General features: G+C 35.4%; 1 protein-coding gene across 1 annotated transcript in view; it reads left to right on the top strand.

Moving 5' to 3' along the window:
* Positions 1-25,219, top strand: part of LOC150085511 (protein argonaute-2-like) — a 444,788-nt gene extending 419,569 nt beyond the window's left edge. Inside the window, exon 19 of the mRNA XM_090373305.1 lies at positions 24,848-25,219. Within this exon, the coding sequence (XP_090229431.1) occupies positions 24,848-24,956 (109 nt within the window). The 3' untranslated portion in view covers positions 24,957-25,219. The remainder of the gene's footprint in view (positions 1-24,847) is intronic.
* Positions 25,220-27,051: the final 1,832 nt, after the last annotated feature.

Below are 27,051 nucleotides of genomic sequence, written 5' to 3'. Positions count from 1 at the left end.
TAAAAATTTGGAATATTCTACAAAAACTTTATTATAGAATTATTTTTACTTGTTATTTATTTATACTTATTATTTTTAGGGTCCGTAGTCTAACGAAGGATCCTTATAATGTCACTTGGTTGTCTGTCCATCTGTCCATCCGTCTGTCACAGCATTTTATCTCTGGAACCACTCAACCTATTGACTTGAAATTTTGCATGGGTTTGTACATCATGTGGGCCAACATAATGCCATATTGATCGTTGTTGACAAAAATTTGTCTGAAAAATGGGAGCAAAATGTCAACAACTTAATAGCTTATTACACACTGTTGGAAAGAGCTCAACTAGTAGGGTTAAAATATAATTTTAAAATATTTTTAAAGATAAAGATGGTGGTGCCAGACAGGAAAATTTGAGTAATTTTCGTGTCCCCCACCTTCTATTTCCGTCGCTAATGGAGCTAAAAATTTAAAAATCATATGAGCTATGCATTATTTGATGCTTATCAAGGGAAAATTATTCCGATTGAAATCTGTCATTTACTTTTTGTGTTAAAATTAAAAAAGCAATTTTTTATTGCACTTCGATTCTTTGTACTAAGTAACTCTCCTTCTGGTGACAAAAAGGTTGCTAAATAGTTAGTTAATAATTCTATAAAGGTCATTTATAAATTTTGCGACGAGAAGTATTTTTTAACAATTTTCAAAGCTCGAGTTGTCCCAGCAAGGAGGTACTCAGAGAGCCAGTGTTAAGGCAGCAGTGGTGGGGAGGCACCTGTGCAGAGTCTTGCATAGCCCTCACCTGCCAGTCGCTTTTTCCCCAAGACTTTAATCGCTTCTCCAGGAAGAAGTCAGGGTCGCTACTCCCACCCTTGTCATTCACAACAACTGGAAAGACTCAAATAGACAATGTTTTCGTTAGTTCTCATTTTTAAACCAAGTCAGGGTACTAGAAACTTTTTTTTTTTTTTCAGTTACCATAAAGCTCTCTATTTGAGATACTACACTAACGACCATTCATGACTACGGATCCTTCATCCTGAGTGCCCAGCACTCAGTAGTTGACCGATTTATTTACTTATTTTACTTATTATTTTATATACTAAATTTGTTGTTCTTATTCTAAAAACATCACTACTAAAGTAACAATATCAGGGGAAAAAAATTTTAGAGTACTTTTCATATCCTTTTAATTTTCAATTTTTCCTGATAGCAAAGAATGCGTACTGGCACCTATTTTTTTTTTTTTTTACAAAAAAAACACTGGTGCTATTTCATCACAGTTGTACAACTTTTCATCTGTGAATTCACCATCTTGAATCAAATTACACAGAAATTCAGGAAACACTTTTGCTGCTGTAATGTCACCAAATGCAGATTCTCCTATAAGACTAATGTAGGATATCTCATGATGAGCCTTCCATCTCCAAAGCCACCCTTCAGAAACTTTAAATTTGTCATCTCCACCAAGTAGCTTATGAAATTTTAACTGCCATCTAATCATCTTACTCATGAACTCAACATGTTCCTCTTATACAAGATTGAGTCAGATGCTCAAAATCCAAATAAACAATGTTGAAATCATTTCTTGCATGGGACACATTTTTATAGTAACTGATTTCCTAATGGGTTACTGTCAAAATAGCTAACTAGGTTAGTTAATCATGATTTTCTTGTGACAAAACCGTATTGTACATCCATCAGAATTCCATTTCTATTTAAATATCCCCTATTGTACTTTTGATCATTGTCTGTGATTTTCTGCATCTTTTTATCTGTGAAGAGTATTTGTCAGTGCTTACTATTTAAGTTAGACTTAAGTTAGATTACAGATATGAAGTGTTCTGACAGTGTAAACAGGCAGCCAGGAAAGCCCTTATCGATGATGTATTGAACGTTATCTTCTAAAAATGGGGGAGGTCATAATCCCACTGTATAAGGCAATTGTAAGACCACATTTGGAATTCTGTGTTCAGGTTTGGAAACCTCATTTGGTGGGGGGGGGATTGAGCTTGGAAGGGTTCAAAGACAAGCAACTCGAATGGTGAGATTGTAAAAGGATGATCCTATAAGGAAAGACTCAGAGTATGTAGGCAACAGAGCTTGGCAACCAGACACCACAGAGGTGACCTGATTGAGGTTTATATGGCTCTGGGAAGGAGTAAAATGAATGAAGGTGGAATTTTCACTGTTATAACGAATTCCAGAACTAGGGGCTCATAAATTCAAATTACAGGGGTTCAAGTTTAGATTAAATTGTAGGGAGTTTTCTTTTAGCCTGCAAGTCGTTGATTGCTGGAACAAGTTACCCTCACAGGTAATTGAGGCTGACAGTTTCAGTAACTTCGAAGATCAACTGGATATTTACTTGTGTGAGGAGATAATTTGTATTTTCTAATCTACTTTTTTTTTGTTTTGGAAGCCACAGAAAAGCCTGTGGCTTCCTTGCACCATATAGCAAATACTGTTACTAGATAAGAAGTAAAACATAACTGCATATTTTGTAACAAATTTATTCTACATTATACTCTTGAGTTCAAAAGAGATAAAAAAAAATCTGTCTATCTCAGAGACAGATAGGGGGTAATAAATGTAACATGGCACCAATTTTGTATCATTGCTATAGTTCTAATTTATTTCAATGTAATGTTGCTGAGTAATGGTTATTATGTTAGTTGCCACTAAGGAAAGGGTTGAAATAAATAATGCATGTTTTTATAATTTTAATGTATATAGTTTCCTAAATCCCCATAAATTGTTTTTGCCTATTATGTAATGAAGTGTGATTAATACACTATATGATTTTTGCCATAAAAGGTTTTGTGTTAGTTTTTTTTTCCTTATCCTCCCTAAAAACTTGAATATATAGAGAATTACATTACATATTTTAAATGGTTAGCAATTTGAATAATACTCTCTTTAAATTTATGATTCACATTTTGATCATCATTTCAACTTTATTTTATTTTATTATTACTATTTTTTTTTTTTTTTACTTTTGTTTTGTTTTACATAGGCAAGATTTGGGTGGAGGAAGCCAGAGTTTAAAGTAAGTGTTATGCTTCTTATTTTTCCTTTGCTTTACATTATGTATTTTCACGACTTGTCGAACCACACTTAAGTGGTTAACTAGTGAGTATTAAGTATTAATCTTTGTTTGGGGACTCTGACAGCACATTTTGAATTTCACAGGTAGAGAGCCAAAAATCAAGTGCTGACTGCTGAAATGTATTTATCTATTTCAGAATGTTGGGAAAACATAATCAGAATTTATATTGACATGTTATGGCTTCTTTTGAAGGTGTCATTATTTCCCTATATTGGCAACTAAATTACTTAAAAATCTGTCAAAAGTCACTCCATTCAGTGTTTGATATTGTAACAGGCCTGCTTTATATGAAGCATGCTGATACAGCCTTGTGAATGCAACTTATTGTACGCTTCTTGATTAGACTGAGGTTCGAGCCCGCCACCACCAAATGTGGAGGATGCGGAAAGGTCAGGGAATGACCACTTCATATCCCGGAGCAATATGGCCTTAGTTGCTAATGCTCCTAAAAACAAAATAACAAACAAACAAGCAACTTATTGTGATAGCTTGTTGAAGCCTAAAGCACCAATAAAGAAACTTGATGTCAGTGATGCACAACCTTTGTCTATTGACGGGCTGTTCTGAGAGCACATGGGCCACATTAAGAAAAATTGAATAAAAATAAAAAATTACTTTGTAATACTATTGATTTGATGGTATGTTAACATTGTAAATAAATTTGACTTGTGCATTTGAATTTATTATCACATTGGAACATATACAGTAACTAAGAAGAAGATATAACAAAATAACAAAAGTATGTTTTTTATTTTTTCAGTGCAAAAAAAAAAATTTTTTTAAATTGGTAGACAAGCTGATCTTTATTATATGTTTTAGTTCTCCATTCATGCTAGCGGGATTTTTGAGCCTGAATTACTTTTGCTAAACATTTCATGTCTAGTGTGATGTTGATAGTGTCCTTAATATTTAATTTAAATACAGGTAGTTGTCGACTTATGACCATGTTAGGTTCCGACCAACCGGTTGTAAAGCGATCTGGACTAAGTCGGACCAATTTAGGTAAATCAGACACGGTGTACAACACAATTGGTTTACTATTTACAAAAATAAAAAATATTATGAAAAAGATATCAAATACTGCATAAAACCTAAAAAATATTTTATCTTAAAGAACTAAACAAAACATGTAGGAAATAGATAAGAAATATTTTACTGACAACTTGTGCTTGGCTGCGGGTCATCAGTGCTGCCACTTGATGTAGTGTAAGTTGTTTTTCTCATAAACATGTTGATTTTGTCTGAATTGTTTGTTTCCTTTTCTGCTCGTAAATTTCACTATATGGCCGAAAAGCATCTTGTACCATTCGTTCAATGCCTGCAAATCGTTCGATGTTTGGGTCGATTTCCTCAAAATGTGTAAGAAGTTTATTTAGTAGAGAAAAACCTTCAGATAACCCTCTAGTGGTGAATTTTCTTTCCGGTTCTTCCTCATCTTCATTTTTTTTTTTTTTTCTCTCTCTTCTTCATTCGTAAGTTCTCCAGATTCTTGCTCTAGCAGCTCCTCAACATCTTCCACTTCAATCTCTAAAGAAAGTCCATTTGCCAGTGTTACAATATTTTCTGTAACCATTTCAACTTCATGTTCACTATCAAATTCATCAATAGTATTAACAAAACGCTGGACACAGTTTTTCCAGATTCTATTCATGCATTTCTTTGTCACAGCCTCCTACACGGCCCCAATATTTTTGATGCATTTATAAATATCATACTGTTTCCAAAACTCTCACAAAGATAGTTCTGGGTCGTCATCCATTGTGGCTATAGCTTGGGCGAAAGTGGTTCAAAGATAGTGCACCTTAAATGTGGCAATCGCCCCTTGGTCCATAGGCTGAATGAGTGGAGTTGTATTTGGTGACAAATAAACAACTTTTACATCTGGATTGGAGGTGGTCTAGGTGAGGTGGTTGGCTAGGTGCATTATCTAAGATTAATACAATTTTGAAAGGAATTTCTTTCTCAAAGCAATATTCACGAACTTGAGGTACAAAACAATTTAGAAACCGGTCTTCAAACAATGTTTGAGTCATCCAGGCTTTTCAGTTTGAACGGAAGTATACAGGCAGGGTGTGCTTGTTTACATTCTTGAACGCACAGGGATTTTCAGAATGGTAAATTAAAAAATGCTTCGGTTTAAAACCTGCAACATTCCCCCAAGGAGCAAAGTCAGCCTATCTTTAAGTGCCTTAAAACCAGACATGCTTTTGGCTTCTTAGTGAATGTAAGTGCATTCTGGCATCCTTTTCCACAACAATCCAGTGTGATCCACATTGAAAAGCTGCTCTGGTTGATACCCTCCTTCCGTAATTATTTCATCCGGACTTTTAACAAACTCTTGAGCTCCTTCCACATCTGCACTGGCTGATTCTCCAGTGACTCGAACCCTATGAAGGTTGAATCTTCTTTTGAACCATCCTGTACTTGCTATAAATGTCTGAGTGTAATCTTTTCTGGTGTGTTTCTTCAGTGTCTGAAAGAGACTTCTAGCCTTCGACTGCATTGTAAGAAGGCTTAAGGGTTTTCGCTTCTGTATCTGATCTTCCATTTTCCAATTTTTCCATTTCATCGATGGGCCCTGTACGTTGTTTCGTTATCACTGTTGCTCGCATGGGTGCTGAACCTTTAACAACTTCACTAGTCCTTTCTTTGTCTTTCAAAATCATCAACACTGTAGAATGAGATAACTTAAAATCACGTGTAATCGCGTTCACCTTCTTTCCTTCTTCATGCTGCTTGATCACTTTCAATTTTGTGTCTAAATCAATGGCCTTTCTTTCTTTCTTTCTTGACAGGTCTAGGAGTAGACAAAGGCACTTTCCTCTTTGTTGACACGTTTAGGGGTTTTAAAAAAATGCTAATTGTAACACAAATATAACTGAATCAAAAATAGTGAACGTTATGTATGCAAACAGAGATCGAGACGCATGAATCACGACATACATACATACATCGGTAAGATGTTTTGTTCGACTGTGATGGCAAAGCTGACTAAACAGATTAAGACTAGCTTATTCATGCCAAGCACATGCTACTGGGTGGTGGGCTGACGCTACACACAACCGTTCCCATTAGGCAACAGGGACCACACGGATAGGGTGTGTGAGTGTAGCAGAAAAATCTGAGAGCACTGCATTAAGAGAGGGGGTTGACGTGCATATAGCATTCTTCCTAGCAACAATCTTGTATGTATGCTCAGTTCAGACTGAAACACGGTGCAAGATGCAGTAGCAATCATAAGTCGATTAGTTGTAAAGCGCATAGGCCATAAGTTGACAACTACCTGTAGTCTTAAATATTTAATATTAAATTATAATATTTAAATATTAATACTTAATGTTTAATTTTTAATCAACATTCAGTACTGCGTACAATCTCCCTTTCACAATGTCAGAATTACAACAGAATCTATACGATCTAGGATTACACTGATACTACCATAGCCTTAAACTCCACTAAGCTCAGTGCAGCAGGGCCAGATGGAATACATTACATCATGATAGCAAAACTTACTGAACCCGCACTCAAGACACTATTACTGCTCTACAACAGAATATTCAAAGAAAACATTTTCCCTGACAAATTGGCAGTATGCTTATGTTTTGGCATTTCCAAAACCTGGAAAAGCTCCTACAAATCCACAGCATTATCGACTTATTGCACTCACCAGCTGTATGTGAAAGGTCGTGGAAAAAATGATCAAAGCCCGTCTATCCTGGTTTCTAGCTCGAAATAACCTTATGAATCCAGTGCAGTGTGGCTTTCGTGAAGGCAGATCCACTCTTGACCTTTTGATTAAGCCAGAAATAAACATCTATGATGCATTCATACGCAAAGAACATCTTGCGATGGTCCTATTTGACATCGAAAAAGCATTTGACACTGCTTGAAGATATAGTATAGTGAGAAATCTATACGATCTGAGATTATGCAGATACCTACCACAGTTTATAAGAAATTTCCTACAACACCGCTCATTTCAAGTTCGATTTCACAACCACTTATTTTCAAAGTTCATACAGGAAGAAGGGGTATCACAAGGATTAGTGCTAAGTGCTACCTTCTTTAATATAAAAATGAATTCAGTAACACAGGACCTGCCACAAACAATATCCACTACCCTGTATGCCGATGACTTTAGTATCGCCTGCCATTCTCCTAATATACGAATGGTAGAGAGACAGCTGCAATGTGCCATCAATAAAATAGCAAAATGGGCCCAAAACAACGGTTTTTGCTTCTCAACCGAAAAGGCTGTCGGTATACACTTTTGCAGGAAGCATAACCTACATCCACACCCAGAACTTTGACTAGAAAATCAAATCATACCAGTGGTCTCTAGTGTCCGCTTTCTTGGTGTGATATTTGACCAAAAACTCACATTCCTGAAACATATAAAAACACTCAGGATTACCTGTCTTAAAAAGCTAAACATCTTAAGAGTTCTCTCAGGCACAACATGGGGAGCTGACCGATACACACTACTACAGTTGTACCATGCGCCAATATGGTCATGTCTAGACTATGGTTCTGTTGTTTATAGCTCTGCTAGACCAGGCGCTTTATGCTGGTTTGATCCTGTGCACCACGGTGCTCTTCGTCTTGCACTGGGGGCATTCCATACATCACCTGTTCACAGCCTATATGCTGAAACACATGAAACCTCCTTGCAGCTACACAGGCAAACGCTTTTATTACACTATATAGCAAAACTCAAAGGGCATCCAAACCATCCCACTTGGAACGGACCTTTCTCTCCTAAATGGGAAAACCTATACTGAACCTATCGATCAATAAATCCACCAACCAGGATACGTCTTTGCTCATTGCAGGCCGATTGGCAATTTGACCTTAGTAAGAGACAGCCCACAGCCTCTCATACAGTCCCACCTTGTACATTCTATAACACCGTGCGACTTTTCATTGACAGCCTGGAGAAAACACGCCTTATTCCAACAGAACATGCTACAAATGTACGCTGCACTTGGAACCCACCATGGCCAGTACACACCAATTTACACAGACGGGTCTAAAACTGACAATCATGTTGGTGCAGCAGCAGTATTTCCCAACACAACTATATCCAAGAAACTCCCTACTGAATGTAGCAGCACTACACTGAAAACCATATTACAAGGTGTTATATATACAGACTCCATTAGTGCTATTCAAACTATACAACAGAACCCAAAGAATGATAACTCCCTACTTAGACAGATCTGGAATACTCTGACTTAGTTAATAACAAATTATTTGGCATTAAAAAATATCTCAGATCATGGAAGTCTAGTATTCATGAGAACCGACATGAAGAATTTGTATTAGTGATTACAGATAGGTCACACACACACTTGACACGTCTCTATCTACTTACAGCCGCTGATCCACCACGTTCCACAAACTGCAACGCCCAACTTACAGTCCATCATATACTCATTGACTGCCCGATTTACAACAGTGAGCGTCAAACTCTATTTGCCTCTTTTTCAGCACAACAAATACTCTGAGTATCACCCATCTTTTAGCAGATACGCCACATGTAGACAAAATCTTCACTTTCCTTAAAGAGATAAAACTGTATAACACTCTAAACTTTACCAAAATTAGGCATATTATGGCCGTGTTGCTCTTGCACCATAAAGCCCACACTCAAACAAACAGCATCTTTGGAATTCCCTTTGCTGAATAAGAACTGTGGCAGATTTGGCAAGCCTCTTATTAGCTTAAACAAGCTATGCAAAGTATGTAAGAGTAAATGGAACATTTTTAATAAAGGTGTGCAGGTAGGGCCATGTTAAGGGTTTTGTGGGCTCTAAGTACTACTATTCATAGCATAGCTGTTGTGTGTACATAAAAATACAAGGTACACAGTACTGCCATGAATACTGTCACATGTGTTACTGCATGTAGCCACAAAATAAAAAGATACAGGAACTCAAAACTCTGGATTTATTCTTGAACACCCAACAAATGAAGCACCACAACACTCATTCAAAATGCCCCCCCCCCTTGTTTTTTACACAAGACCTCAAACATTCCGGCCATTCATTAATAGAAGTACGCACGACATCCAGCAGGAAATTGGCTACAGCATGCTCCAGTGATCTCTTCATGCTCTCCAATGTGGCATGCCTTTTACCACAGACCATCAAAAAAACAAACAGTAATCAAGTGGATAAAGATCTGGGCTTGCAGGAGGCCATTCATCATGATTAATGAACTCTGGCACATTCTCAGTCAGCCATTTTTGGGTGATCTTTGCCTTGTGGGCAGGCACTCAGTCTTGTTGGAAGATCCAGTGCGGATCATTGAAGAGAGTCTGATTTGAGGGTCTCACATGTGGCTTCAGAATATCATTCAGGTAGACCCTTGCACTGGTTTTCACCCCTGAACACAAAAATGCATCTTTGTTACACCTTCATAGGAGACTCTCCACCAAACCATCACTGATGCTGGATGATGACCCCTTTTAACAGTATGACATGCCTCTACAGAGCTATGAGCATACAATACCTTGTCATTTTGACGGTTGTAACTCTCCTCAATAGTAAAAATCTTTTCATCTGTGAAGAGTATCTGTCGATGCTTACCATTTGCATACCGATGCTGCAGTGCCTCTGATCTTTTGCTCCTCCATTCCATCAGAGCTGGAGTTAGGAACTGTCTTGTTCTCCTGCAATTTGTTTGTTATTTGGTTTTTAGGAGCATTAGCAACTAAGGCCATATTGCTCCGAGGATATGCGGTGGTCATTCCCTGACCTTTCCGCATCCTCCGTATTTGGTAGTCACGGGCTTGAACCCCAGTCTAATCAAGAAGCGTGTGCTACACACTGCTGCTGCTGTCCACCTGGCTATGGAGGCACCGCTCTCCTGCAGTAGGCACTCATCCCTGGATCACTTTTGATTATGCGTGACAGCGATGTTGGTGATATTTCTCTGGACATGATTTTCTGTTTTCATAGAGGAGATTCCTATGAATTCTGTTCTCCACCACCTTGATATCTGAAGGGGTCCTCACAGTTCTTGGGTGGCCGGACCAAGGCCTGTCATCAATTCTCTGTTGTTCATTGTACCTCTCAATTGCCCTGTAGATAAATCTTTGGCTTATTCCAAGTGGTTTCAGAAGTTTGAAAATTGTAGGTGCATCATGTCCTGCCTTGTGAAGAGCTATGACAGTAGTTCTGTTTTCTTTATCTCCACATTCCAGTTTCACTGGCTTCCTTTACTAGCTGTTGATACCTGTTGAAGAACACTATACATTAGTACTACACATGATGCAAAACACACAGCTCTGTGATATCATTTTCTATTTTATGGGAGTCTTACTTTTGTAGCAGTATTATGGCAGTACTGTTTATATCACAAAATTAATGAGACTGATTTTATAAAATGCAACATGACAGCACTGCTTATGCATGCTACATATCAGTGTGTAGGTTGGTCCCCATCCACACAATGAAAGTAATTGAGTTTCATTGCTTTCAGTTAATGCCAAGTTATCACGAAATAAGTAATCACGTGTTTGTTAACTGTATCTCAAAAAATGGAGCACAGGAATATTGAGAAATGTTTTGCCATCAAATTTTTTTTCCCAAACTGAACAACAAAAGCACAATAGAAATTTTATCCCAAGCCCAAGTTTTCCGATGGCACAAGGCCTTTTTGGAAGGATGTAAAACCATTGAAGATGGACTACATGCAGGGAGACCTATCTCAGTAACAACAGAAGAGAATGTGGAAGGAGGGGAAGAGGAAAAAATAGTGTTAACAGTATGCTTTATTAGGTAAATTATAGAATTCTTAAAGTACCATGTTGTTGGACTAAGTTTCAATAGCTAACGCTTAATATACGGTACTTACCTTAGACGATCTGCAATTGTTATTTGGGTGAATTGATGACTAAAATTTTTTGGGGGTTTGGGTAATTTAAAAATTGGTAAGTTTACAGGATGATAATAAATTAATTTAAAACGGAATTAAAATGTGCGCAAGGAAACAGAAGTGCACAACTCCGTCCCTGGTTGTCATGAAGAATAAATTAATTAAAAACTCTGTTTAGAGTTTTTAATTAATTTATTCTTCATGACAACCAGGGACGGAGTTGTGCACTTCTGTTTCCTTGCGCACATTTTAATTCCGTTTTAAATTAATTTATTATCATCCTGTAAACTTACCAATTTTTAAATTACCCAAACCCCCAAAAAATTTTAGTCATCAATTCACCCAAATAACAATTGCAGATCGTCTAAGGTGAGTACCGTATATTAAGCTTCAGCTATTGAAACTCAGTTTGCTTTATATATCTCTGATTATGTCTGACCTACAGCTGACCGTGAAATTGACAGCTGGTGGGCCGAATGTTGATTTCTGAGCTGTCCGTGACAGTTTAAGAGATCATTTTGGCATGTGTGAAAATGGCACCAAAAATTTTTCACTGAAGAACCAAAGCAAAATCGGAAGCCTTGGCCTTCTCGATCATGTTGAAATTGATCCAGAGTTCCTTCAAGTGATAACAAGTGATGAAACATGGATTTTTGAGTATAATCCAGAAACAAAAAGAGCGAAAATTGGTACACTGCAAATTCGCCATGCCTGAAGAAAGTAGGAATGGTCAAATACAGAATCAAATCACTGTTAATCTGTTTTTTTTTTTTTTTTTATCAGTGTGGAGTGGTACACAAATCGTTCATGCCTTGAGGTGAAACTGTCAACAAGATTTTCTACTAAGAAGACCTTGAATGACCACAGAAATGGGTCTGTGCATTCCACCTGAGAAGGCCAAAACATTTTGCATCATGACAATGCACCCTGTCACTGTGTGATGTCTGTTACCAATTTTTTGACTTCCAAAAACATTCATGTGTTCCTACAGCCACCATATTCATCAGATCTATTATCATGTGACTTTTTTATTTATTTATTTTTTTTAAAGATCAAGAATCTCCTGAAATGTCATTTTGGGGTGATCAACAACACCCATCCAACAAGTTACTGATGCACTGAAGGACCTCACAGAAGAAGACCTCCAGCATCGCTTCCAGAGATAGGAGGAGCACTGGAGATGATGCAAAGGAAAGAACCTTTAGTTGTGGAAAATTTTACAGTCATTTTTTTTATAAAATCAGTCTCATTAATTTTGTGATGGACCTTGTATATAGGATACAGTGCTTACTTGAAGAAACATGTCAGCTACCACTTCAGAATGAGTGCTGTGCCATTATACTTCTTTCAAATAACTAAGATTAATGTGTGTAAATTTTTCTGTATCCAAACCTTTTTAGTTTTTACTGCACATATGCATCTTATGCATGTTGTGTCAATGTATTATATCTGTACAGGTATGTGTTCACAGACCAATTTGAATATTGTGAGGGCTAGAAAACCAAGGTCACTGATATCACTCAGAAAAAAAAAAAGTATGGTTGTATGGTGAATCTTACCTGATTGCATTCACTTGCTTAATGATTTCTAAGTACATAGTTTTGTTAGTGGTATTGGTGTAAATTCGTAATGAAAATAATGCCTTTATAGTTGAAAAATTTATTCTGGCATTACCTGTACTTTACCTGTCAATCGGATTTTTTTATTATTTTATTTATTTTTTTTATTATTATTTTTTTTTTTATTATTTTTTTTTCATTCTTCTTTCCTGGGAGACTTCCATTCAGCGGACTGTCTGTCAATATTGTTTTCAGAAACCTGGATCACAATTGCAAGTTCAACCAGTTGTTTTTGAAAATTGAACTGTAGTTTCCACCTTATCTTCTGTTAAAGGCTTAGAAAGAAGTGTGCAGGGCTCTATACCCTGCATCATACTCACTGATATCACATCTGTCTTTGAATCACATGTACAATTCAGATATCCTGAGTCTTGATAAAGCTCTTTCACCATATGCTTCCACGGTTAGTTTTAAAGTCTCTGACATTGATTTATTTTTAAAAAATGGGGGATCTGTATATGAATTATTGGTCAAAAGGTGATAGTTGAAAAAAAAATATGACATGCAGAATTACCATCAATAAATTGAAGTGATAAAAATAGGACTTTGTGCATGTGCAACCAAAATACAACCTTCTATAAAGATATTTTAGATATTATTTGACGTTCAGATATTTTTAATAAATTCAGTCCTGGAAACTTTTGTTCCTACCATGCAAATAGTACTGCAGTGGAAAAAAAGTAACATAGAGTTATTTGGACGAGTATTATGGTGCATTAGTGCAGCAAAAATAAAATAAAATGTAACTTTTTTTTTTTTTTTTTTTTAAAGATAGAATCTCCTGAAATGATGTCATTTTGGGATGATCAACAACATCCATCCAACAAGTTATTGATGCATTGATTTTCAACCCTTCAAAAATATACCATACACACTTCATGGAGCAATGCCAAAAGTTTTATACAGTCCCTAACAAAAGTCTCAGTGTAGTTTCTTTAACAGCACAACCTGTTCCACAATACATGACTTTTGTTTGCATTTTTAAAGCATTACAGTCTTTTTGATCACTTTCTTTTTATTTTAGTAAGGCAAATACATTCGAGCGTATAGCTACTTCCCAACTACCAATATCCACCTATGTCATAATTCCAAAACAACTGTATTGTACATTACAGTGTCTCCCTGAAAATATTCATTACAACAAAACAGTTTTATGTTCTTATGCTGCTAAGCTTTATACTGGAACTGGACAGTTTCTGCCAACTACATGCACATCTTGTACATATAATAATGGTGTTTTTATGCTTTGTGCTCCCTTCAAAATGGTGGGAGCAGAGTAAAAACTTTTATGGAATCTGAGGTAAAATCTCCATCCAGAACTGATGCACTACTTGAGCAAAGGCCATCCTGAGAACTAAATTTGTTGATTCTCAGATGGTTTGCTATATCTGGAAGGTTCAACTGTATATTATAAAGGGAAAGGACCTCATTACAATAATTCAGTGGTTTTCAACCGTGGTGCTGCAACAACATTCCAGGGGTGCCACGTAATTTGGGTTTAAGTTATTAAGCTTTTTTTTTTTAAAAAAAATTTATATGTTTATTTCTTTATAAAAAGGTGTACGGTATCTTTTTAACTTTGTGGTGATCTATAATTGATGTTTATTTTTTTATATATTTTGGAGTTGTGTCTGAAGTCTTAATAAACAAAATTATTAAGTAGTGTTAATGGAGTTATTATGTGTTACGTTAATGCTATTGTATAGGGACAATTAGCCATTATACATGCATAGTTTTTATATAATTAGACTCGAAAGAGCAATGAAGCCCAATATGTCTTTATTATTAATCTTAAATTGTAAGAGGAAACCTCATACCTTTTGAGTAGGACTGTAATTCTCTCGACACTCAATCCGGATGAATGTATTATTATATGAACCATATAATATGGTTCATTATTATTATATGAATTATGTTAAATAAATCAAATTAAAATCATTATGTATTCAATTCTCATATCACACCTAGCGCATCGAGAAGAGCCATGAAAGTCGGTGGCCACCAACCCCTAAAAACCAATCAATATCGCATTGGAAATAAATATAATTGGTTTGTACACGAAATGTAATCAAATAGAATATTTCATTCCTAGATAAATTTAGCATATTTAAACTAATTGCGTGATCATTGAAAAGATCCCATATTGCATCTAGGGAATATTCTACATGTACATTGGTGTACAGGGAAACATCTAAATAGAATAATTCAGTCCCCATTTAGCGTTTTTCCTTTTAATTGGTTAAATAACATATCCGAATTCTTTAAACTGAACTTTGTTGAATGTATAGGTTTAATAATGCTATATAAATACATCGCGAGCGATGCAAAAGCTGTATTTCTGTAAGAGACAATGGGTCTAATTTGATATCCTGTTTTATGTAGTTTAACTTGTCTGAAAATTCTTCAGAGAGACCTAGATAGACTTCAGAGAGACCTGTTCTTCAGAGAGACCTAGATAGACTTCAGGAATGGTCAGAAAAATGGCAGCTGTGCTTTAATCCAACAAAGTGTAAGGTATTACACCTGGGAAACAGTAATCCCAAAATAACTTATTCACTTGGTGGAGTTCAACTAAAGCCAGTACTGGAGGAAAGGGACTTGGGTATTACGATACGGTCAGACATGAAATTCTCTGAGCATTGTAAACAGGTTGCAAGGAAGGCCCATGGTGTCCTATCAATGATCTATCGAACTTTTGCAAGTAGAGATAGGGACGTGATAATCCCATTATATAAGGCTTATGTTAGACCACACTTGGAATACTGTGTTCAAGTATGGAGACCGCACCTGAAGAAAGACATCGAGCTTCTTGAAAGGGTGCAAAGAAGGGTAACTCGCCTGGTGAGATCGGCAAAAGGGCGTCCTTATGAAGAAAGACTTCGAATATGTGGGTTGCAGAGTTTGGAAACTAGACACCTTAGAGGAGATTTGATTGAGGTGTTTAAGGCTCTGAGAGGCATCAGTAAAATGAATGAGGACAAAATTTTCAAGATTACAAATGATGCTAGAACTAGGGGACATAAATTCAAGTTACGGGGGGGAAATGTTTAGATTGGATTGCAGGAAGTTCTATTTTAGCCAGCGAGTTATAAATTACTGGAATAAGTTGCCTTCATGGGTGGTAGAGGCCGACAGTTTGGGGAAATTCAAAGGTCATCTGGATAGTACTTTCGGGTAAGGGAAGCACATAGGATGATAGGTTTAATTTCCTTTTTATTTATTTTTTATTTTATTAATTATTATTATTTATTTATTATTTATTTTTTTTTGTTTTTTATCATTGTTTTGTTCGGATTTATATTTTTTTTTATTATTTTTTATTTTTATTTTTATTTTTTTTTTTTTTTTGGCTGGTGCAGCATAAGCCATAGGCTTTCTTGCACCATGCGGCCGTTACTAATACTAATACTAATACTAAAATAGTTGGTACCGCATTAGTCTTTTTTTCTGTACTCAGTTAACTTGCTATTAAATTGTTTAATTAGGTTGTCAAACATCACTTTCTCTACAACCTGGTAGGTAGAACGATCGGATATGATATTACTAAGTTTGTCTATATAATAAATTTTATTAAAGACCACAACCGTATCCCCCTTGTCAGCTTTCTGTATGATAATATTGCTGTTCTGTCGTAATTTCTGGAGACCAATGCTCTCTTACGGGTCCCTATTCTGATTAATAATTCCATTAATCTGCTGTATAAATCCTTCCCTATTTTTTGCGTTCCTTAATTGAAATTCGAATTCAATAACTATTTGCTATCTTAACTGTTTGCTATCAATTTACTTTCTTATGAATTGTCTGTTCCACAAATTAATCTTTTAAGTAAGAGTCTCAATTATAATTTACCTCCCAGACTTCTCCCTAAAAAGCAAGCAGTTACTGAATTCGGATTTGGGTTAAGGAACGCAAAAAATAGGGAAGGATTTATACGGCAGATTAATGGAATTATTAATCAGAATAGGGACCCGTATATACCTAGATTATTAAAAGAAGAGAGCATTGGTCTCCAGAAATTACGGCAGAACAGCAATATTATCATACAGAAAGCTGACAAGAGTGATACAGTTGTGGTCTTAAATAAAATTGATTATATAGACCAGTGATGGGCAAACTACGGCCCGTGGGCCAGATGCGGCCTGCCTAGAGGTTCTATCCGATCCGCTGCAGATTTTAAAACAATAGTATAGAAATTTTCAATTTCAATGTTTTAAAAAAATTCATTTAAGGGTGTGTTCCATTTTTTGCATGTGCAAAAAATGGAACCCGCCCTAATAAATACGTATAAAATTATTAAAATATACTTATTTGCTTTTATATTTAAATTTAAAAAAAATAGAAACAAGATTTTGAAAGAAGAATTTTGATATACCGCTTACAAGTTTATATTAACTACAACAGAGGTGCTGATATTTGTCCACATGACCACATCAAATAACATTAGTCGGTTTGGAAATGTACGTGGAAGTGGGAACCTACCGTTGAATGGAAAGATGGCGGACAGGCCGACGCATTCCAACTTCATAAAATGTTGAATGTTAGTGTCATGATGGTGAAATTATTAAAAATAGTATTGTTGTTGGTGCTTGTGAGTTTTATTGTGGATATTAGTAAAATATTTCAACCCCAAAATGTCTACTAAAAAACGTAAAATTGATCAGGTGCCGTGTTTTCAAAGATGAATGGTTCTGGAAGTACTTAGGCGCCTCCGTAGCCAGGTGGGAAGGAGCAGCAGTGCGCAGCACACGCTTCTTGATTAGACCGGGGTTCGAGCCCGTCACCACCAAATAGGGGGGGATGCGGGGAGGTCAGGGAATGACCACCGCATATCCCGGAGCAATATGGCCTTAGTTGCTAATGCTCCTAAAATCCAAATAACAACAACAACAACAACTGGAAGTACTTTTTCACAGTTGTAAAGGATAAACCACTGTCTCATCTGTAATGAAACCGTAGCAGTCATCAAAGAATAAATTTCCCACCACTTCACTTCTAAACAAAAAAATTCCAATTACGAAGCAATGTCCAAATATGAAAGGAAACGAAAATCTTCGCAAAAAAATTATCAAGTTACCAAAATTTTTTTAAGAAAAAAATAGTTCTCAGAAAGCAGCTACACATGCAGGTTATATTGTAGCATACAATATTGCTAAAAGTAATAAAGCTCTCTCTGATGGGGAGTTTGTTAAACACTGTATACTCCAAGTTTGTGATGTTTTATGTCCTGACAAGAAAAAAGATTTTGAAACTGTAAGCTTATCCCAAAAAACTGTGACTTCTAGAGTCTAAGCCATAAATAAAAATCTGACATCACAGTTGGAGTCAAAGATTGGTCAGTTTAAATTCTGCTCCATTACTATGGATGAAAGCACTGATATAAATGATACTGCTCAGCTAGTATTATTTATAAGAGGTGTTGATGAAAACTTTTCTATTACTGAGGAATTGGCATGCATGCAGTTGTTAAAAGGAACAACAGGGTCTGATATTTTTCATGAATTTCAGGCAGGGCTTTCAACATTGAAAGTACCCATAACAAACATATGTAATATTACGACCAATGGAGCACAAAGTATAACAGGTAAAATATCTGGATTTGTTGGAATCTTTAATCAAAATTACCCCGGGAATAATGTTGTCTTTCTACATTGCGTTGTACATCAAGATGCCCTGTGTAAATCTGCCTTGAATATGAAACCTGTGCTTGATGTAATCGTGAAGCTTGTAAATACTATTCGATCTTGTGGGCTTACTCACGGACAGTTTTGCGATTTTCTCGAGTCCATGCAATCTGAATACTCTGATGTGCTGTATTACACGAAAGTTAGGGGGCTGAGTGCAGGACGTGTCTTCGAGCGAGTTCGGCAGCTGAAAGACGAGATAGTGTAATTCTTCCATGAGAAACAGTGGTGAAGTGTGAAATATTGGAAGATACAGCATGGCTTTGTATTTTTCACAGATTATCTCTGTCACACGAACATGTTGAATGTCAAAATGAAAGGAAAAAATCAATTTATCGACAGGGGCCATCTCAGAGGTTTTAAACTACAACTTATTCTGTTTGCTAATCAGATAGCTAAGAATGACTTGTCTCACTTCCCGAGATTAAATTCAATAGCCACAGCAAATAAAGACAAGCTTAAGAGCTACGAAGATGGCCTGAGAAAACTTCATCTTGAATTTGAACGAAGATTTTAAGACTTCAATGCCATTGAAAAAGACTTGGATATTTTCAGCATGCCTTTTAATGTGGACTGTGAAGTAGTGAGACCGGACTTGCAGCTGGAATTAATTGAATTGCAATCTAACAATCACCTCAACCAGTTGTTTCTCAATGTCCCAAAATTAGAGTTCTACAAGTCATTGTCGAAATCAAGTTTCCCAAATCTGATTTCTCACACCCAGAAAGTTAGTGCTATGTTTGCTTCATCCTATATATGTGAACAGGTGTTTTCTACAATGAAACTTCGAAAGAGTTGTATTAGAAACATACTGACAGATAAGCATTTAACTTCACTTCGCAGAATCAGTACATCCCAGTTCGAGCCAGATTATGAGGAACTTTTAGAAATGCAGTCACAACTTCATTCATTGCATTAGTATTAAAGAATTTTTAATATATACTATTTTTTTGAGTCTTTATTGCATTTTATAATAAATTACATTGACCTGCCAAGTTCTACCTACCAGGTTATAGAGAAAGTGGTGTTTGACAACCTAATTAAACAATTTAATAGCAAGTTAACAGCAGGACTATATTTTGATGGCCATTTCAAAAACTCTTAAAGCTAGGACTAATGTGATACCAACTCTTTTCGGATGAGTTAAACTACATAAAATATGATATCCAATTAGACCCATTGTCTCTTATAGAAACACAGCTTTTGCATCGCTTGCGACGTATCTATATAGCATTATTAAACCTTTGCATTCAACATTATTAAAGTTAAGTTTAAAGAATTCAGATATATTATATAACCAATTAAAAGGAAAAGCGCTAAATGGAGACGATGAATTATTCTCTTTAGATGTTGTTTCCCTGTACACCAATGTACATGTAGAATATGCCCTAGATGCAATATGGGACCTTATCAATGATCAGGCAATTAGTTTAAATATGTTAAATTTACCTATTTAGGAATGAAATTTTCTATTTGATTAAATTTCTTGTACAAACCAATTATATTTATTTCTAAGCTAAAATATATAAGCATATATTCGCTTTACCGATGGGGCTTAGCTTGAGTGGATTGGTTGCTGAAATTTATCTGAATAAGATCGAACACGTATATTTAACGCCGCGTCTCCCAAATATAATTCTTTACAGTAGATATCTTAATAATTACTATTAAACATATAGTACAGAATGTCCTGGATACATTTAATAACATACATACCAGACTTAAGTTCACTTTAGAAAGGGAAATCCCACAGAATAGATCCATAAATTTTCTAAATTTTACTTTAACCAGAGTTAGTGAAAACATACATTTTAAAATTTATAGAAAGCCGACGAATACCAGAAAATTTTTGCACTGTTCGAGCTATCATCCTTTCACATAAACGGAGCATTGTTTTTAATCAGTTTCACAATACATATAGATACAGCTCCACTCAGGATTCCTTATTGGATGAGCTTATGGAACTTACAAAAAGATTTTTAAATAGGGTTATTCATTAGGTACCATCATGAAAATTAGTCAACAGGAAGATATAAATTGGAGACAGGTACAACAAATGATAGAGCAGATCAGAAACATTTTATTAAAGTTCCATATTTACAGCGTTGGTATAGACGATTCATTAACGTTTTTAAGAACACTGAATTTAAGATTATTGCACAACCCATGAGGAAACTCCATGCTGTCTTGAAACATAGAGCAATTCATGTAGTTCCAATCATGGAGGCTCACAACATTGTTTACAGTATTCCTTGTGGTGGGTGCAATTCCACTTATATTGGCTCGGCCCAACATTCACTTTCGATAAGGATACAGTAGCATGCGACATCGGTTAGGGCAGGAGGACAGGTGCCTCAGAGCTTGAGTTTCATGTGATCAATGATGGGCATGTGTTCCTTTTTAATGAATCGAAAGTCCTTAATACACAGCAGGAATATTTTAAATTATTAATTGTTGAAACATTAGAAATGAGATTAAATGTAGACTATTAATATACGCAGACCTTATAATATTTCGGACTCGTGGACTCTAATGTGCATGTATGAACAGTGATTCATACATTGGTCTATATAAATAATCTCGTGGCAGGTTTCGATAAGTTTATATAAAACAGGAGATATCATTCGCAAATGGCTTTTTACTTCTTATGAACATGGAAACGATCCAAATAAGTTGGTCACTTAAAAGAAGTTTTAGACAATTTTAAAGTTTAAATTATTTGTGAATTGATGTATATTTATTTCGTGTTTTTAAGATTTTTTGTGACAGTTGTTTTTCAATTCTCATGATAGCATGTGATATTGATTGGTTTTTGGGGGGTTGGTGGCCACCGACTTTCCATGGCCCTTCTCGATGCGCTAGTTGTGATATGAGAATTGAATACATGATGATTTTAATTATATAGCTATTTTTACTTTGTTTTATTTAATACTGTTGGTTCATATAATAATACATTCATTTGAGATTGAGTGTCGAGGGATTTGCAGTCCTACTAAAAAGGTATGAGGTTTCCTCTTACAATTTAAGATAGTTTTTATATGTACTAAACTTATATTTCTTATAAGTTTAGTACATATAAACTAAACCAACTCACTAGTTATATATAAGCTAGCCCTGGAATGGAGAGCCTAATGTACAATAGATACATATTCGCAAATATGTATCTATTGTAAATTATTACAATAGATACATATTTAATAAACTATTGTAAATTATATATTAAAGAATATTAATATATAATTATAAAACATCGAAATTAATGTAAATTGGAGTGATTTGAAGAAATTCGAGAAATTTAAAGAAAATTGACGAAACGAAAATTAACATTCTCCCTCTTGGCCATGCATCTGTTACTTCCTCAGGGGCTTTGAGCAGACACATAGCCAAACTAGAAGAATGTTTCATACATACCCGTTTCTGTAATCTCTATACTAGCTTTGTGCAGTAACGTGTCCGTGAATTTAAAGTTACAACTGTTAGTCATAGGAAAATCTGCTAAACCCTATGCTCTTAAAAATGTGAACATAAATGCCTTCCCAGCGAAATACACATCACAAAATTAACTTTGATGAGCCCAGCTCTTTTTAAAGATTGGTTTTTCATCTCGTTTGTTTCTTTAATAAAAAAATATTTAAGGGATCAAGGACTGGAAGAAAAAGCAGTTTTATTCATTGATAATGCTCAACCCACCCAGCAGAAGAACAACTGTGATCTGGCAACATCTTTGTAAAATTTTTTGCCGCCCAGCGTTACTGCACTATTACAGCCTATGGATTACGGAGTTATAGAGGCTGTGAAGCGACGGTACAGAAAGATGTTGATAATCTTACTGTTAGAACAACAAGAGGTGCTTGAAGAAAAATCAAACTTTATGGACCTTCTTAAAAATGTCAACATAAAGACAGTCATTTATTTTTCTGCTGCAGTTTGGGATGAAACTGACAAGACTACCCTTATCAAATGCTGTAAAAATCTTTGGCCTGATGTTCCAATGGAAAGATCTGAGGTGGAAATGAATATTTCTTCGGATCCTGATGATGACAAGATGATAATGATTTTGTTCAGTTATTTAAATGTCTGGGTAGTTGTTCAGACATAAAAAATGAAGACATTGCCCCTTGGATAATGTGTAATAATGATCTAGGACATCAGATCCTCACTGAGAAAGATATCCTGCAAGCATGCTTATCATCATCATCATTGCAAGCTAATGAAGACGACAAGTCCGATGATGAAGTGTGTGAGGAAACAACTGTCGTGAGTCACACTGAAGCAACTGGAATGTTGGAGAACCTACTGATTTATTTCGAGAGACAGGATGACACATCAGCTGGTGAACTTCTGACCTTGAAGCGGTTGCGAGATCGTGCGGCCCGAAAGAGAGTTTCAAAATTGACATTGAGCGCTATTAGCATTAGTAGAGGCATATAATGCAAGAAAGCAAGCTTATGCAGCGTCAGCCAAAAAAAAAAAACTTCCACTTCACCCCTCCATTCGTTCAAAATACCTGTCCAGCTGAGCCTTAAATTTATTTAGGCTATCAACTTCCACAACAAGGGATGGAAGTCTGTTCCACCAACAATTTCAAGTATACTTCTCGAAAATATTTTTGTTTTGTGTTGTAATAATTTTGTGTAATATATTGTTCTACATTAGAACTTTATTGCTTTGTACAGTATTTTGTTTACTTATCATATTCTTTTACTTTTTATAATTTTTATTTTAAAACATTGTTTTATTAATTTAATATAAAAACCAATTTAGTTAAAATTTTGTTATTTAGTAACTTTAAATAAAAACTGGTACGTGAAAAGATAGCTTCCGGTTAATCCAGACCGAGTGTGGTCCCGTCAAGTCCAGATTAACGGGGGTGCTACTGTGTGTGTGTGTGCACGCACGCGCACACACACACACACACACACACACACACACACACAGAGAATCGGATCTAACCGGCAGAAAATTGAGTAGGGGTTCCACAAAATAAAATAAATTACTTAAGCGTGCCCGTTATTAAAAAAGGTCAAAAACCACTCCAATAAGTGGTACGGTAAAGCGTCAAATATCCGAACGAGCCATAAAATAATTGCAGTAAGGAGGAATATTATCTACGGGCTATAAAAATGAAGATATAAGGCACAAATTTATACTTTAGTAGGCGCCTCCATAGCCAGGTGGGAAGGAGCAGCTGTGCATAGCACACGCTTCTTGATTAGACCGGGGTTCGAGCTCGTCACCACCAAATACAGAAGATGCGGAAAGGTCAGGGAATGACCATCGCATATCCCAGTGCAATGTGGCCTTAGTTGCTAATGCTCCTAAAAAAAACCAAATAACAATATACTTTCATTTTACCTTACCACTTAACAAAATTAAATGATACATGAAAATCAGAAGAATATTATCCACAGATTAGTTAGCAAAATAAAAATAAATTTGCATGTATGTACGTAGCTTAATTAATATACATGAATATAACACTTTGTAATCTGATATTTCTGTTCAGTGCCTTTTTTTTTTTTTTTTTGTTCTAAAATATAAAACAGTAAAAAAAGATGAGCATCAATCAATAACAAAGAACACGGCGTGCAGAAATTGCAACTAACACGATGCATGCAAGTGAGATATGGAGTAAAATGTTTACAGAGTTTTATTTTACTGTAATGAAGTTATGGTCATCTTCTTTGTTGTTTAAAAGGAAGCAGAAATTTTTAACAATTAAATTGAAGATTGAGATTTTTATGAGATTGGAAACCATAACAGAAATTAAAAATAATAAGGAAAAAATTTTATAGAATTTACTTGGTTCAGATGATGGTGCAAAAAAAAGAAAGAAAGAAAACTACGAGAACAGCTAATGACCCATTTCTCGAAGATGTTGTAGTTGGGTTCTGGGAGCATCAGCAACTAAGGCCATATTGCTCCTTGTGTACTGTCTGTAAATTGCGTGTTCTGTGGTAGATTTTCTGTTTGCTGGATGAAAAATCCAAGTTTCGGGGCGGGGGGAGAACCCATGCTGCCTTTGCCTTCTGCTTCTAACTCAGCCATGTTGTGAAAAAGGCCCATAAAAATTCCTCTCATCGTTGACAGGACTCGAACCCATATCTTTTACACCCAGGGTGGGGAGGACGGTGATTCTACCAGCTGTGCTACCCACGAGGGCTAGGTACAAGCAACAGATTGAATACTGTCCAACTCAACTACTCTTGCTGAAAAGAGTGAGAGTTCTGGCAGCAGAAACAAAGTTTGAAAATGGTGAAGCAAAAAAATAAGTAATTATTTTCGTTAAAGGCCTATACATAAGTGTTATTGTGACTGAAATTTTCATTTGTATTTTTGATAAGTTCAAAAATCCGAACTACCCCAGTCCCAGTTGGTTTGGATTATCGACGCTCTACTGTATACTTGTATTTTCCAGTTTGAACTCTTTTAGCTGTAACTTTTGTAGATGGTGATATGTATTTAGATATGTCTTAAATTGATATATACATTTGCATATACTGAGTTCCCAGTACTCACATTTACTTTTCCTTTTTTTCCTCCTCTTTTTTTTTTTTTTATATATATATATATATAGTGGTGATGGCAGTCTGCAGTCGGCAAATGGAGATGACCGCAATCCGTTAGCTATGGCCCGTGCTGTAACAGTACATAGTGATACTAATAAAGTTATGTATTTTGCTTGACGACAAGTTGGTTTAAACATCTTAGCCAAAATACTTATAGTAGTTCCCTGTTCAAGTGCTTATGTGATTTTGGTGCTCATCAGCTGGATGAAACCTGGAAGTCTCCGTGTGTCATTATCGTATGAGGATTTACCTTTTATTTAGTGTTTTTATTAGGACTGGGAGCTGAGGGAGCGTTCATGCATTTTCATTGACAGTTAATAGTGCCATGACACACAGGCAACTTTCCTTGCTTGAGACTTGGTGTGCATACCTGCATATTGCCTCACTTATTATCACTTGTGCTCCCTATAGTGTTGCCTGAAAATATTCATTAGAACAAAACAGTTTTATGTTCTAATGCTGCTAAGCTTTGTACAGAAGAGAAGGTTCAGATTGTTTAAAGTGGTTGGATATATATATATAGAAGTCTTTCATACTTGAACTGGGTACTTCCTGCCCACTATGTGCACATCTTGTACATATGATAATGGTGTTTTTATCTCTGTGTGCATGCGCATATGCGTTTTTTGTGTATGTACACAAGTGGTGTTTGTGCACATTTTTTAGGAAAGACATTATCATTGGTATATAAATGGGGAATAATTGGTACTAAAATTGTGGTGAGTAATCGAGTGAATCAATGCTACATTCCTCACATTCTTGTCATGTGTTGCTTTTAGTGTCATTTACCTCATGTTTGTAATTGCTGTTATTTATGGAATGTGCTGTAACTCCCATTTTTCCTTGTTTTACCTGAAAAGATCTCCTACATGTGTGGTCCATTCCGTCTTCCTCTCAGAAGCATTGAGCAGCTAGCGTGCTGTAGCAGAGCATAGTTGGAAATACTTATAATGACTTTGGTAGAATAATACATATCTAGGTAATAATGGCTTGATATGATTTATAGACTATGCAGTTTTAATATGATCATGGCACATTCACTGAGATTTTTGTTTTTAAACTTTTTCTCTCTTAAGTTATTAAAATGTACAGTTATTAAAGTAAGTTATTAAATTTATCTATGAATATCAGTTTTATCCAAAAAAATTGGAATTTAAAAATATGAATTTGGTCTTTAATTTATAGCACTCTTTAAAAATAAACTGTATTGTGAGAATGGTCAGATATGAATCTGAAATGCAAGGACATTCCATGATTTGTTAAATATATTATTGTAAAACAAAATGATGTTAAAGAAAAATGCATGGTATTTGGATTAGTTTTGCATATTTCAATCTCTGAAGTGTGGACCACACACATGTACACCCACGCATTCACACACACAATTCAGATTCCTGCCATGTAGTGCAATAATGTATTCAGTCTATGGCTCTGTTTGTTAATTGTGATATCATTTTTTATATGATCCACAGTACATAATACCTTGGTGTTTAATTTAGTCAGAATTATAACCTTGGCATGTAGACTGATTTAGAAGGTAGCTCAACTGGTGATTATAAGTTATTAATTTATCAATTTGTAAACTGGCTGATTAAGAGCAGGATTCTAATGTGCCATTCTTATAAACTGGAAATAATGTGTCAACAAAATATTTTAATGTGCATTGAACTTATCAAGGCAGATCATTTAAGGCTAAGTGATTTTTTTTTTTTTTTTTTTTTTAACCATTTAAATCATGCCTCTGATTTCTGTTAATTATATCATTCAATAACTGTGATATGTTGACGCCACAGAAAGGTGTGAACAATGTGAGATTAGTATATTCAGATATATATATAGATATATAAAGCATATTGTTAACAGGTTTTTTTTTTTTTTTTCTTTCTCTCTCTCTCTCTCTCTCTCTCTCTCTCTCTCTCTCTCTCTTTTTCCCCCCTCCCCATCACTACATTCTCCCATGAATATTTGTTGCTTGAAAATTTGATGTAAAAATCAAAAATTTATGCTGGTAGTTACTGGTTTAAAATAGGAATATTCATTAATGAAACTTCTGGCACTGTTATAACAATATTCCATTGAGGTTATTTTTTTTTTATTTATTTTTTTTTTTTTTTGTAACAAGTATATTTGCACACAGTGTTATGAATTTTTTTGCACAATATTTGTTAATCTTGACAGTATAAAATAGCTCTCAGGTTTGAAAGTTTTTTAA

Source organism: Mastigoproctus giganteus, chromosome 5 (assembly GCF_048544385.1).
Source record: "Mastigoproctus giganteus isolate SK-2022 chromosome 5, ASM4854438v1, whole genome shotgun sequence".
Classification (NCBI taxonomy): domain Eukaryota; kingdom Metazoa; phylum Arthropoda; class Arachnida; order Uropygi; family Thelyphonidae; genus Mastigoproctus; species Mastigoproctus giganteus.
The sequence above is the reverse complement of the archived record's forward strand: the minus strand, read 5'-3'. Positions and strand labels throughout refer to the sequence as shown.